The 13,783-nt window shown below is 42.1% G+C and overlaps 2 protein-coding genes and 1 long non-coding RNA gene across 3 annotated transcripts in view; 2 read left to right on the top strand and 1 right to left on the bottom strand.

Annotated features, from left to right (window-relative positions):
• The window catches only part of LOC125311942 (kinase non-catalytic C-lobe domain-containing protein 1), a 32,469-nt gene extending 25,703 nt beyond the window's left edge, over positions 1-6,766 (top strand). Inside the window, exons 27-30 of the mRNA XM_048270351.1 lie at positions 195-317; positions 883-942; positions 2,060-2,217; positions 4,365-6,766. Of these exons, the coding sequence (XP_048126308.1) occupies positions 195-317; positions 883-942; positions 2,060-2,217; positions 4,365-4,599 (576 nt within the window). The 3' untranslated portion in view covers positions 4,600-6,766. The remainder of the gene's footprint in view (positions 1-194; positions 318-882; positions 943-2,059; positions 2,218-4,364) is intronic.
• A 228-nt stretch (positions 6,767-6,994) lies between these two features.
• Positions 6,995-8,261, top strand: LOC125311984 (homeobox protein vent1-like). The gene is made up of 3 exons (XM_048270406.1): positions 6,995-7,535; positions 7,635-7,867; positions 7,978-8,261. Exons 1-3 carry the CDS (start codon positions 7,142-7,144, stop codon positions 8,239-8,241), a joined length of 891 nt encoding a protein of 296 aa, XP_048126363.1. The 5' UTR covers positions 6,995-7,141; the 3' UTR covers positions 8,242-8,261.
• Positions 8,262-13,754: 5,493 nt separating this feature from the next.
• LOC125311921 overlaps positions 13,755-13,783 on the bottom strand; it is a 1,028-nt gene continuing 999 nt past the window's right edge. The window contains exon 2 of the long non-coding RNA XR_007196538.1: positions 13,755-13,783. This exon is cut by the window's right edge and continues 434 nt beyond it. This is a non-coding gene — a long non-coding RNA (uncharacterized LOC125311921).

Genomic DNA, 13,783 nt, shown 5'->3' with positions numbered 1-13,783 from the left:
GCGTGCCAATCTGTCAAGATTAGCGTAGAAATGACGTACAGGGATGATGAGACTGCATGTCTGCATGCGTGGCCGTTGAATTTGTAAAGCCACCATAAAACTGTGACGTGATTCTCTCTCTCTCTCTCTCTCTCTCTCTCTCTCTCTCTCTCTCTCTCTCTCTCTCTCTCTTTCTCTCTCTGGTTGGTTCTTAGGTGCAGACAGCTCTGCTCGCCAAGTTCTTGTCCATAGCTAAGTGCTGCTACGAGTCTAGAAATTTCGCCACGGCCATGCAGATCCTCGCCGGTCTGGAGAATGTCATCATTCGGCAATTACCCGTAAGACTGGATCCTTGGGTGTGTGTGTGTGTGTGTGTGTGTGTGTGTGTGTGTGTGCGTAGTCTGGGAGTTATCTCAGCGGCATTGTGGATAAGCTTAATTCAGTGTCAATTAGTTCCAACAATAGGGAAAGGTAATAGTTCATGGACCTCATGTATACACAGCGATATTGAAAACTTTATTTAAGGGGTCGTCCATTCCAGGCTGAACTATTTCTGTTTTCCCAGCCTCCCCAGAAATGAGTTGTTGATTGCCTCTTTTGTGCTCAGTGTATTTAAATTTTAAATTAATTCATTTAATCTGGAGGCGGGTTTGGTATTATTTTTGTTTACTAGGAGGGTGGCTATGCCCATCATGTCTGTGGCAAAATATGCTAATGTGCACTATGTATTAAGCTGTGAGGCAATAATTATTAAGCTTGTTGTTTTGACTCATTAAAATGAGTTGAAAACAATAACTTCCACAAACATTACAGTTCAGGGAAAACGTATCTCCAGTTTTGATATACAGCTGCAAAGACCAAATATTGCCTTTTATTACAGTTTCCACCCATCTCTCTCAACAGGCATGGAAGCATCTCAGTGTGAAAGTGTGTGAGATTATTGAGGAACTTCGAGCTGTTCAGGTAAGCACCATCCATGCATCACTAATCACCTGAGCTTTACATACCTGAGGGAGGCCACAGTGAGGTGTATTTACTATGATACTACCTTCTCTCTCTCTGGGTTGAACCACATTTGCTTTTAGTTGGCTAATGTGGTCTTGATGTGTCTCCACACCACCCATGTGTGTCCTGGGAATCTGAAAATGAATAGAAGTGAATGAGAGGGTGCTTGTAACTAGTGGTCCACCCTAACTTAAAGATCATTGGGCTCCATGTTTGTAGTGATGGCCCATCTACACCCTGTTACCCTCCTCTAAAGAGGCCTCCATTTCTGTAACAGCCTATGATAGTACCTCTAGGCATTGTCAGAAACTCCCATGCATCATCTTAACCCTCCTGTTGTGTTCGTTCTATGTTAGTATTGTTTTCCTGATCAAAAATTACATTAATGTTTATTATAAATCCATAGTAATACATACATTATCACATCATGTTGTAGTAGACTTTTTAACAACTTCATTCTTTTTAGACTTTTTAACAACTTCAACATTCGTTTGAATATTACAAGTTAAACTTCCATTTCCTATTTCTGGTCTGCAGGCCTCATTGCCCTGAGCTCATACAACTCTGTGGGGAAAATAATCTATTAGAGGTTCCCCTGTGAGCTACCATAGAAGTGTGTGTGCACAAACACACATAATGTCCATCTGATCAGCAGGGATTTGCCTGGACTCAATTTTATACACTTACTGTGATCTCACTCATGAATTTCTTATGGCTGGTCATTTTTGACCGGGAACGCCACAGGCGTACAAAAGTTAAATAAAACACTCAGAATGAAAATGGTCAAAATGTATTTTTTATCTCATATAAGATGCCCTGCTCTTTTCTACCGGCAGCTCAACGGCATGTGAATGGCCCCTTTTTGTTGCTTCCCATTTGCAATTAAATGAAGTCTTTCTCCCTCAGCAGACACTTTCATCCGTAGTTGTTAACCAGTTAAACACAACACAAACACTTCCACACCAAATGCAATGTGCTGTATGAAACAAGCCTGTTTCCCGTCAGCCCACAGCCCCACATAGCTGATCATGAGACAGGGGGAAAGTGTTGTCCTGCTGTGTGTTTGTGCCCTCAGGTGTTCCTGCGGAGCGACAGCCTGTGCCTGGTGGAGGGGGATCCCCTGCGGGTGAAGCCCACTCTGCCCGACGCCAACGTCCTGGCCCTGCACCTCCAGCAGCTGGAGATAGGAGCCTTCACGCTCACCACCGGTGCCTACAAGTGGCCCAAACTGAGGTGGGCTCAGTTTGGGCCACTTGCTTTTTTGCTTTTATTATGATAGGACAGTCAGAGATTTACAGGAAGTAAAGTGAAGTATGTGGGAGGGAGAGATGGGGTAGGATCTAGAAATGACCCAGACCGGACTCAAACCCAGTCTCCGTGGAGACTTAGACCCATATGTGGTACAGGCGCTGTAGCCAGCTGCACCACAGCACCCCCATGCAAACACAGATACAAATGTATACCTTGTAATTAGAGACACTAATGGAACATTTCTTCTAATCTCAGTAATGTAACTCTAATCGGTTCATTTTACCTTGTGTCATGACATCACTGTATTCGTTGGGTATGATTAGTTTGGGGATTCAGACAATTTCATTCTAATGAAGACAGTAGATGGAAATAATAACCTCGCTGATATTTTGTTAATAGTTGTGGAACTATGGCAATTCTGGAAAGCTGTGGGAAGAGTTAGGGACAGATATCTTTTATTTAATGAATCCTTCGTCCACAGCTTAAGACTTTCGTAAGTTAGAGATAAGTAGTTACAGTCTCTTGGAATGAGGAGAAACTTGAGGCTTGTTACTGCTTTTAGCTTGTGACCTTCCATCTCTCCCTGCATCTGTTCTTGCCTTCCCTGTGTCCTAGATAAGACCCCTCCAACTGCTTTAGTGGAGCACTGAACTTTTGGCATGCAACACATTTATCTGCAGTTAAGACACACACACACACACACACACACACACACACACACACACACACACACACACACACACAGACACACACACACACACACACACACACACACACACACACACACACAGTGTTCCCTCGTCCAGACTGTTAGACAGATGCTAGGGGTCAGGGAGTGAGAGCGAGTGGACGGTAATGACACAGCTGGTTATTTCCATTGGTAGACGCAGCTAAACCGCCTCCTCGCGCGTCACCAGGATGGGCGGCAGGTGGTGCACCATGGGAATGTGTGTGATTGGGGAGATGTTCCCACAGCAAGGTGCTGATGACAGATGCTGAGGTCAGGATCGGTGGCAGAGAGTGGGATGGAGCGAGAGAAAAAAAGATAGATAGAGAGGGAGATAGAGAGGGAGTTAGCAGAGACAGAAAGACAAAAGTAAGAGTAGGCAGAAAAGAGATATGAAACTAGAGGGAAAGTAATATACATTTAGAGTTTAGGGAGCGAAAGAGATAACAGCTACCCCTTAAGTTGCCTCATCTGTTCAACTGAGTATGTTTCTGTTATGGAGACTGATTGAAGAGATGGGTTTTAATGTGTTTGGTGTTTGAAGGCGAGGCTGAGAAAATGATTCTGCTAGTGCTTGCATAGACTCCAACTCCATCTGTTGTCTTCATCACAATTTGAAGAAGCGATTAAAAGAGTTTTACATAACAGTATTTTAGTCTGTGCATCTTTTTCTTTTTAGTTCAAGCATTTTTCTGTCCAAAAACATGTCCCTGAGATGTGCCTGTCTAAAAGTAACTTTAGAGGTGAGAATTCGTTTAATCAATAATTGCTGACATAAATCTGGCACAAAGAATGCGGATGCATAAAAAAGCACTTGAAAAAAGAGGCTTGAATCACACCATCAGAGGGATGTACTGCAAGCTACCCCTTTCAGTTATACATTTTGCCATTTTAGTAAATTATAGATTATGATGATCTTTGTCATGGTGTGCATCCAGAAATATGAAAGGCTTAAAATGTTTGTGGAGAACTATGTAGATGTTATTTGATCTTGACACCATAATTTTTCTTTATTGTGTCATGGACCCATGAACCTCCATGTTTCATTACTTTCACCCCCACAGTAATTATATTCTCTCTTTGTACTCCTTTGACTTTCAAAATCAACTACTTTACAGCAGGCAATTAAAATGCAGCCTCACATGCAGTTGGTGGCACCAATTAATAACTAAAAAAACAAGTTTCAGACCAGGGAATACGTAGGAGTGCTGAAACTATGCCATATTTAGGATAGTTGAAGATATATAAGATAAAGATATATATAAGTTTACCGTAGGTTAAAAAGGCATCATGCACATAATATACACATAAAACATAACATTATAGAAAATGAGGGATTGGTGATGCAAATGATCTGTTTCTCTTTCTCACTCTCTCACTCTCTCTATCTTCATCACTATAGGACCATAGGTCGAGTGGTGAGCCAGGTCCATGCGTTCCAGGAGTTTCCATACCCCTACGCCGCTGACCCAGAGTTCCAGGCCTACTTGCGCGTGCGCATCGCTCACCTGGGCTCCTGCGACGTGCCACTCCTCGCCGCAGACAACGAGGCCAACTTCCACCAGCTCCCCAGCAGTGACCGGCACTCGCGCCGCATCCAGGAGACTCTGCGCCGCGTCAGGGCCACCTTTCAGTGAGGCCATCTCTCCCCTTGCCGGACACGACAGTTTGATGCTATGACCCCCATCAGATCTGATTAAAACGAGGACGTGGGGAGCCTCATGATTGGGACATGGTGTTGTATACCAAGGCCAAAATGTGTTGGGTTTCAGTGGGTTTTGTGTGATGTCCCTGGTACACATGAATAAATACAGTACCTCCTGAATTGGCTGGACTGAGAAGGCAGAGGAGGATGTGTCCTGGGCCAGTGCAAGCCAGTACAACCGGGCTGACCGGGAGCAATGTATCCAACAGTGTGATGAATGTTGTTGGCAAGCGCAAGTCTGGTGTATTGTAATGTCGATCTTGACGTCCTACCAGTGTAAAGGGTTCTTGAAAAGGCCACACTAAATTATACAAGGTTTTATTTGTTTTAATGGTACAGTTTATAATGGTTGTGGCATCAGGATAGGCTAGTAAATGTTTCCTTCTCCACTGTGTAGCTATTTGGATGGCTACCCATAGTCACAAAAAAGCAGAAAGCATCTAATGGCCTGCTTGGGTGTGTTAACTGCTTCTCTTTCTTTTGATGCCAAAAAATGCATGGAGTGTGAAACAAAAGAGTAACCCATATCTAACCACAGTGTTGAAAAAGTATTTTAAGATTCTTACGATTTTATCCAATTTTTGTTGCAGGGAGATGTCTGTGACTGATGCTAGTAAGGTTTGAATTTCATGGGCAGTTACTGACTGGAGAGTGTTCTGTTGTTCAGGTGCCAGAGCGTGCCCATGTTTTTTATGAAACTGTCATTTTGACACTTCACTGCACTTCACAATCTATTACAACAAGAAAACAACTTTATACTTTACAATTTACTTTAGGTAATGTACCAATTCTAATGTATGTTATTCAATAATGTCATTTTACGTACCTTACAAACATACATGCCCAGGCAGATAAATGGTGAAACATCTTAAAAGCATGTTGTTTTTTTTCTATAGCGATATAGCCATAGCGTGCCAAATCATTTGAATGGCGCCAGAATCTCTGTGCATAGGTGAAAGCATGGGGGGCAATTTGTCACGAAATTGTCACATTCGGAGCAAGGAAATAGCTCTCTTGGGGGGCTACCGTACCGAGTCTCCACTAAGGCTGACCCCTCCCTTATTGTTTTCTTGTGGGGGATCAGTGGCTGCAGCTTCAAAGCGACACAGATAAAGGCCGTAATTGGAAAGCAAAAGACGCCGAGCCCTCCAAGGTAGAGATCACCGATAAGGGAAACATTCAACATGCCGCGGACAGCATTGTTCTTACTAAACGATACTTTTAGTGCCATTGTGTCCTGGCCATAGGATGTCACGCAGGTCAAAGGGATTTAAACACTTTGAGGAGTTGCACACAGAGAGAATAAACGCCTCAGCGCTTCGCTTGTCTTCACCGAATCTGTTTTGTCTTTTAATCTTGGTCATGAATGACCCCTTAGTAACCAGTAAGATAGTATTTTCTTAAAATGTCGGAATTATATTTTCCCTGAAAATGTATGAATAAACCATCCACTAAATACTGAAAATCTTGAAGAAAACAGATGTGACTGAGTGCCTGATCTAACTGTCATTAGAATCACTCACATCCCATAGAGGCTAATAATGTTAGGTTCCTTAAAATATGATTGGCGTATGACTTTTTGACTACTGTACATAAAGACTTGCAAGGATTTCTCTCTGCCCTTGTCTTTTCCTTCTCCACTGCCTCGACATTCCCTGATACCGAAGAGCACACATAAGCTGAATTTGCATTTGAACTGCTAGTCAATCAGACGTAATTGTGTGGCTACTGTAATGCCTTTGATCTGTGATGTTTAAACCAGACGAGGCCAAACGCTGACTGAGACAGTGGCGCCAGGTCACTCCGGGGCATGGAGGATGTGTTAATACCAAACCATTTGAACTGTATTGTTATTGCTATCAGTCAACAAGGAGCAGGGCAATTGCAGAATACTTTCGCAAGGAAAAGCCGCAGCAGACGGCTTTATGTGCATCTTACTCCGGTCGGCATAGTTTAGGCCTTATACAGAATTCAATTCATGGCTAATGTATCAGTGATATAAGTTTGCACATCCAGAACAATATTTTCATCGAAATTTTGAGGCATGCAAATATATTATGTGTGGAAATGTGCGTCATGTGACGCCAGAAATCTAATTGATTCAAATATATTATTTTGTTTTGGCAGCACTATGAGCATGCACGTGGACACCACACAACATGTTTTACTTTCTGTTTCCAATGTAACATGTCCACATTTATAAGCCATTAGAAACTGGTTTATACATTTATTAAACCCTAATATAAGACACCAGGAAAAAAACGTTTGATGTTCTGTCTGTTGATCCAGATGTTAGCAGCTTTTTCTTGCTGGGGTTGGACCGGACAGATAGTTGTGTGAGCTCGTGAGGTTCTCACAGACATCGTGGCGCCAGGCTTTCACACAATCACAGGATATGTAAAGACTTCAACAACGACCCATTAGCCTTAATGATTGAGAATTGATCAGGCGTTAACGCACCTATCCATATGTAAATGACGGAGGGGTTCGGGGCCTATATAAAGACGGCCCTGGTTGTCATCCTGTCACAACACAGTCTGACCTCAATTGGATACAGTTCATTGCGCAAGAGACAGACAAGCCTTACTACAGCAAACATGGTGAAATACTTCTCCGTGGACTGGCTCATCCAGAGTGACACCCCAACCAACAAGGACCAGGAATCCAAGGACATGTCTTTTGCTCACTTCCGACCACACGTTCCTTGTGTGGTGCAGCCTCGTCAGCCGTCATCGTTTGACAAATCTTACCTTCAACCAAAGCCAAAAGTAAAGAAAAGTCTGGATTTCAACGATAAACACACGGAACAGGAGCCGGTCGTGACTCCAGCTTGCGGCCCAGCAGATTGCTCCTCACCAAGTAAGTTGCGCATGACAAATGATATTCCTTTATTACCGTCAACAGATGTGCATATAGAGCAAGGTCAGTTACACGTGTCTAATGACCCTTCTTTCTTTTTAAATTAAGTTTCAGAAATCAGTGGCTATTCTTCTGGCTATGAAAGCGAAGCGGCCTGCTCTGAATGCCCTTCCGTGGATTATGGGCTTGAAGCGGAGAGGGAGGGTGCTCAGCGCCGGGTCCGAACCAAGTTCACCCCAGAACAAATCCAGAAACTTGAGAAGATCTTCAGCAAACACAAATATCTGGATGCTGGGGAGAGAACCAAAACTGCCCTGAAGCTAAACCTCTCTGAAACACAGGTAAGCAGCCAAATCCAAATAACTGACCATACCATTTTATAGCCTATGCAACACGGATATTACCGGACGTGTCTGAACAATGTATTAATAATCATGTGTCACTATTTTAGGTGAGAACGTGGTTCCAGAACCGGAGGATGAAGGTGAAACGCGATGTCCAGGATTTGCGCGCTGAGTACCTGAACCCAGCGATGCCCACCATGATATACCCGGCAGTTCCATCCGTTCAGTACCACAGCTTCGGAGCACAGCAGATCCCCTTTGCCCCCACTGCCAGCATGCTCTACTCGCCCATGGGTCAACAATTGCCGGTTCAGCAGTTGATCACGCATCAGACTATCCACCCAGCAATGTCTGCAGCTTATTACTACTAATTGGCTATGAAAAAGACACTTAACCCCACTGCTGCTAACACTTATGCTGAAGTGCAATATTGTGTAATTTGTTGATTTGTATAAAGTACGCATATTCTTAAAATTTTGTAGAGATTGAAAAAAACGTTTTTAAAAGTCTATTTATTGTCATTTTAAGCAAATAAAAATATATATGAATCTATTGATGATATTTCTGATTTTTTTAGGTTTTTTTCCAGATAGTTAAGTCTCAAACATTAGAACAAACACAATATTGAATTTGTCTGCTGCATCATTACACTAGGTATAATAATAATGACATTCTATTAAAACGCATAGCTACACAGTCACTGCCAGTCATAGCAGTGACATCTTAGAATAGGATGAAAGGGGGATCATTGCATTCTGTGTGACATAGGCCTACACAAAGACATGATCTTCACCTATCTCAACTTGGGTACATTTTCAGAGATTCATTCAATGTTAATCCTTTCCCAGTGAAGGCTAATGACATGGTGCTTTTACATTCATTTGGTTTAATATTTTTTTCTTAACCAGAATCTACACATTTACACACACATTTAATGCAAAAACTGTACAAATGTACACAAAACGTGTTAATCAAAATACATCCTTGCACTGATATGCCATTTAAAAATGACAATGATTTCTGGGTAATTACACAGAATAAAATAATTCCAGTTCCGGACTATTTTAAAGGATGGCCTTGTGCTGTAAGCGTTGATCTTTAGAGCCCGCCATACTGGGGGCCTGTTCCATACTGTGCTTTCATATGCGTGTTAACTAATTCTGTTTGTCTCTGCCAGAGCATTTCAAACGCCAGCTAACGAGGAGATCATGACTGACAATTAGTACTAATTGCGTCGGTCATTGATGAGTTTACTCTTATCACAGGTACAGTATACTGGCTCCAGCATGTCTGGGCGACTGTATGGCGAGTACAGAGGAGGCGACAGGGAATGTTTGATAAGGTATGGATGGGATCAAGGAACCCTATCTGATACGATCTCAAAAGTAGTGATCATTGTTTCAGGTTTAATCTCAACTGACTAAAACCTGATCCATTTAATTAGTCGACCCATAGGTTAACAACTCTGATCACCTTTGCATTGTATTCAGAAACTGCATTATTTCGTTTATTGCGCAATGTCGTGTGATATTTAGTTGGTGAGCTATTAGTGTAATTTAATTTCTGGGAAGCATCAACAAAGATGGACCCTTCTGGTAAAACATGTCCGTATTTCAAAAGATAATTCCTGGGCCACCGCAGGCCTCGTGTGTTTGCCTGGCGTCAGTAGCACTCCCAACGCCAATTCAGATTCTCGTTTTAACAGAGATCAAACGAAACTCACTCACTTTCGGGGTAGCCATCGCGCCTGCTGAGGTGTTTAGACAATGAGCCCAAATGTCTAAAGGCAACAGCTGACGGGAGAAAGCCCGGTAGGCCTCTTTCAAACGCTACTGGTCCCGCCTTTTTTTTTTACGTAGAGTAAAAAAAAAACATAGCCTATCTATAGGCCTACCTGAAGGTATTATCAAATTCGTACAGAGCAGTCGATATTCGTCATGACTTCAAATAAATGGGCAATAACTTCAGTGGTCATCACTGTGGAAAATAAGGTCCCCGCCCAGCTCGGCCATGCACTAATCTTCGCTTGATGAGGAAAAGTTAGATGTAATCACTGTATCAGTCAGTTTATGATCATTTACTTCTGTGATTTCTGTTGACCACAAAAGCAGTCGTCTAGGCGCGGTGCGATACTCAGACTCACTGGCGCCTGGATATAACAAGTGTAGGCTACTGCATGTGTGAAAACGTACGATTGCGACACCTATTAGCTTCAATTACAACACCCATCAAATACTTATCGTTCCGTCGAGACCTCTTTACTTATGCAAATCCTGGTGGGATGACTCCTACATATAGGCTATGTCAGGCTGGGGCCTAAAGATTCAGACTTAGTTTTGCTTGTCAAGCAACACAGCATTGGAGCACACAATGGCTAAACATTTCTCAGTGGAATGGCTTTCTCAAAGCTTTCATTCACCAGTAACTTACTTGAACACCTCGGATGACAGAATTCAGAGAAAAATCAACAAAGATACCTCCTGTGCGGATAGAAGATATACCATAGCAAACACGGATACTTCTGTTCTGTCAAATATGACTGACCTGTTGCAGACGGATACCGAGGATAATGGCAAGCAGGCTGCTACAGTCCCATCATCTCCTTCAGGTTGGTATCCCTATATGAAAGCATGGCGATTTTATATTTTCATTTGGGCATTGCAGGATTTATTATGGCCAATGTCATATGAGTAACCATATATGCTTGTTTTTATTTAGGTAGTTGTGGCTACACATCAAGCTCTGAGAGCGAGGTAGGAGACATCTTAGACATGGGAGACATTGGTGAGGGGGAATCTGGTCCCAATCGAAGGATGAGAACCAAGTTTACCTCTGACCAGATATTTCGACTGGAAAAGGCATTCAGTAAACACAAATACCTCGGTGCGACCCAAAGACGGAAAATCGCCGAGAAACTGCAACTCTCTGAAACTCAGGTGAGCAAAAATGAATGGCACAGTAGTGATTCTGGTTATGGTATATTTAGCTGTTGTGCAAGTATAGGACAGTCACTCGTTGAATAGAAACCTTATGATGTCATCATTAATACGGACTTATTCTAAATCGCAGGTGAAAACGTGGTTCCAGAACAGACGGATGAAACTCAAGCGTGATGTTCAGGACATGCGCGCAGACCATCTCGCTCCAAGTATTTTGCCATCCCTGGTCTTCCCAGCAGCCGCGGCATTTCAGCACCACGGCTTTGGTGGACAGCTCCTCGCCTTCCCATCAACTGCGCCCCATGTCTACCTGCATTCTGCGCAAAGTGTTCCCGCTCAACAGCTGAAACCTCAGCCTACAGTTGTCCACCCAATGATGCTTACCTCATGTTACTACTAAGTTTTACTACTGTGTAACTTTTTTTTTTATCTAGAATATCAACAGCTCTAATAAGCTAAGGCTCTGGGACACTGTCTATTACAAAAGCACTACCTGCTGTATGTTTTAAAAAGTTTAAATTATGCTCTGTATATCTGTATAAAAGTATATTCAAATGTTTAAAGAGAATGTCTTTCGTAATAAATAGGTTTTACGTTTTGCTGACAACATGTATCTTGCTTCTGATTCATAACCCTACGCCAACCTCTATTCGACTAAGTGCAGTGAAATGACATTCCAATTTTGTCCATTCAAGGATGGTCTGAATTAAGGTTCAATGATATAGAGTTGTAGTTTATTATTAATATAATACTTCCGCACCTTCACAGATAATGAAAGGTGATTGCAATATCAATGTCATGCTATTTCTCAGAGAGGACACAGATGGAGAATAGCCTACAGTGCACACCATACTGATCAGTCTACAAAAGCCACAGACCTGGCAATATCTTTTGTTATGAAAGATTTCTGCCTAAGTGTTTTTCTAATTATTTAAATAGTTTACAGAATTGTGTGTGAAGTGTGATCCACTGTGAGCATACTGACCTAGGCCAAGTGGTGTTGTGGCCTATTTTGTTCACTTACAAATGCAGATACGTGGGTTTGAATTTGAGTCTCATTATAGGCATAGCCAATTCACTGTTAAGATATGTGTCCAATGATTTAATCTCCGCCAGATGCAATGTAAAAGACGGCAGTCTCATGATGTGCGCCTTGTGTCCAGACAGAGTGACGGCTGTCATTTTCTTTCCCACCCAGCGGCGCAGTCCGAAGTCTGTGTCCATTTACATCTTCAAAGAGACTTCAAAGCCTCCGTAACTACACGATCATTGGGACCTATTGAGCTCTGTTGTGCTTCATGCGGCGAGTTCGCACCTTGTGTTGAGGTGCTGAAACCTGGCGCCCTAAAGTCTGCCAGCAGTGCATATTACATCGAGAAGTCATTTACCACCAGCCCCCGTTTAATAGACTTGCGATGCAGCAAGTACCTCGTCATTGATCCTTTGAATGTATTTATAACAGGGCTGCTGTCTCTCTCACACAGGATGCCACCATCAGTAGGTTCTTCTCGTCCTTTTTAGATTCCGCGGAAATTGTAAAATGCGCATTTTTGCAAGGGTTCATGCAAACGTGTCATCAGTGACTGAATGCTGAACATCCATTTAACATTAGTCGCCTTGAAACAGAGTTGGAGATGAAGTTGAGGAAATACATAGGATCATGTCCATCTATTGATCCATTCTGTCATTTGCCCATATATTCATTAATTTATCAAGTCATTCTAGTGTATAGGCCTCGATATTTTTGTGATTTGAAGAAATATTTGATACCATTGGAGACACTGGTAGACACCATAGAGCCTATGAGGTTCATTAGGTGCAATATAGGTTTACCATTATGAAGACATGTCTGTGGGTGATCCTCCACTGATCTCAAAAGAAAAGTATTCAGATTTTAGACCAGGGGTGTTGCTCACCGTGCGTGTTTGTGAAGTAGACTAGGTCCATGTGGTCTTTTACATCTGCTAGTGTAGAGCATTGCAGATATGAAAACTGTCAAATAATTCTCTCTGGAAAGGCATCGACCCTGGAGAATGAAGAAATGTGTGTTGGTTTATCAAATAAGAATAGTTTGAAAAGTTTTGATGTCTGAGACGCATACCACAAGGTGGTGCCATTTGTCCCCGAAATTAAAGAGTGGCCTAGACAACGGACCAACGAGTTTAAAACGATTTTCAGATGACTTAGGTGTTTAAGAGTCTAATTAAGAGTTAACTGTTCGTTCATTCTGATCCCCCACTACCTCTCAAAAGATGGGAAGAGATCAAGAAATGTGTCAATAAATCTGTTGGCTTCTGGAGTCATTGACAGTGTTTTCACACCTCTTTAACTAATCCATCTGCTACTCACAAATATGTGAGCTCTGAGCTTTCTTTTGCTCTCTCTCTCTATCACACCACACCCACTCACACCCACTCACACCCACCCACACCCACACACACACACACACACACACACACACACATACACACACACGCCATGTTTCATTTAAGTATTGGATTAGGAATGCTTTCCTAAAGGTACCTTTTATAATTTGAGTGGAGCAATGTCATTTATATTGGCTGCCTGGTGTAAATGACTCTATCCACACTCTTAATGGTTGCATTGTCCTATTTATTAAATGACGTCAAATACCATCTCAACCAATAGCTTATGCATCACAAATATAATTTTATTAGAGTATTTCAAACCATACACAAAATATCCCCACATGTATTATCTGGCATGACAACTAATTTACTGAAAAAAAAAAAGTCATCTATTCAAGCTGAAAGCCTTCTCTAAGTCCCCAAGTACCTGTTTTAATTTAGAAATGCAGCGCTGCAAAACGAACGATTAAGACAGGATTTATTAAAATAGGTGACCTCCCCAACCAAGTATAACAGCATTTAAGCTGATCAAACAAACACAAGACAGACAATTACACACACAAACACATTTGGGAATTTCTTTGATTTTTTTTATTATTGAATCA

This window comes from Alosa alosa, chromosome 18 (genome assembly GCF_017589495.1).
Source record: "Alosa alosa isolate M-15738 ecotype Scorff River chromosome 18, AALO_Geno_1.1, whole genome shotgun sequence".
Taxonomy (NCBI): Eukaryota; Metazoa; Chordata; class Actinopteri; order Clupeiformes; family Clupeidae; genus Alosa; species Alosa alosa.
This window is presented reverse-complemented; position numbering and strand designations above follow the sequence as displayed.

Bases quoted from the DNA above. Each gene is read 5' to 3' on its own strand.
- LOC125311984 (XM_048270406.1), top strand. From the start codon at position 7,142: ATGACGGAGGGGTTCGGGGCCTATATAAAGACGGCCCTGGTTGTCATC. The intron at 7,536-7,634 runs GCATGACAAATG...TTTTAAATTAAG, and splicing joins CTCCTCACCAAGTAAGTTGC to TTTCAGAAATCAGTGGCTAT. The intron at 7,868-7,977 runs GTAAGCAGCCAA...TCACTATTTTAG, and splicing joins TAAACCTCTCTGAAACACAG to GTGAGAACGTGGTTCCAGAA.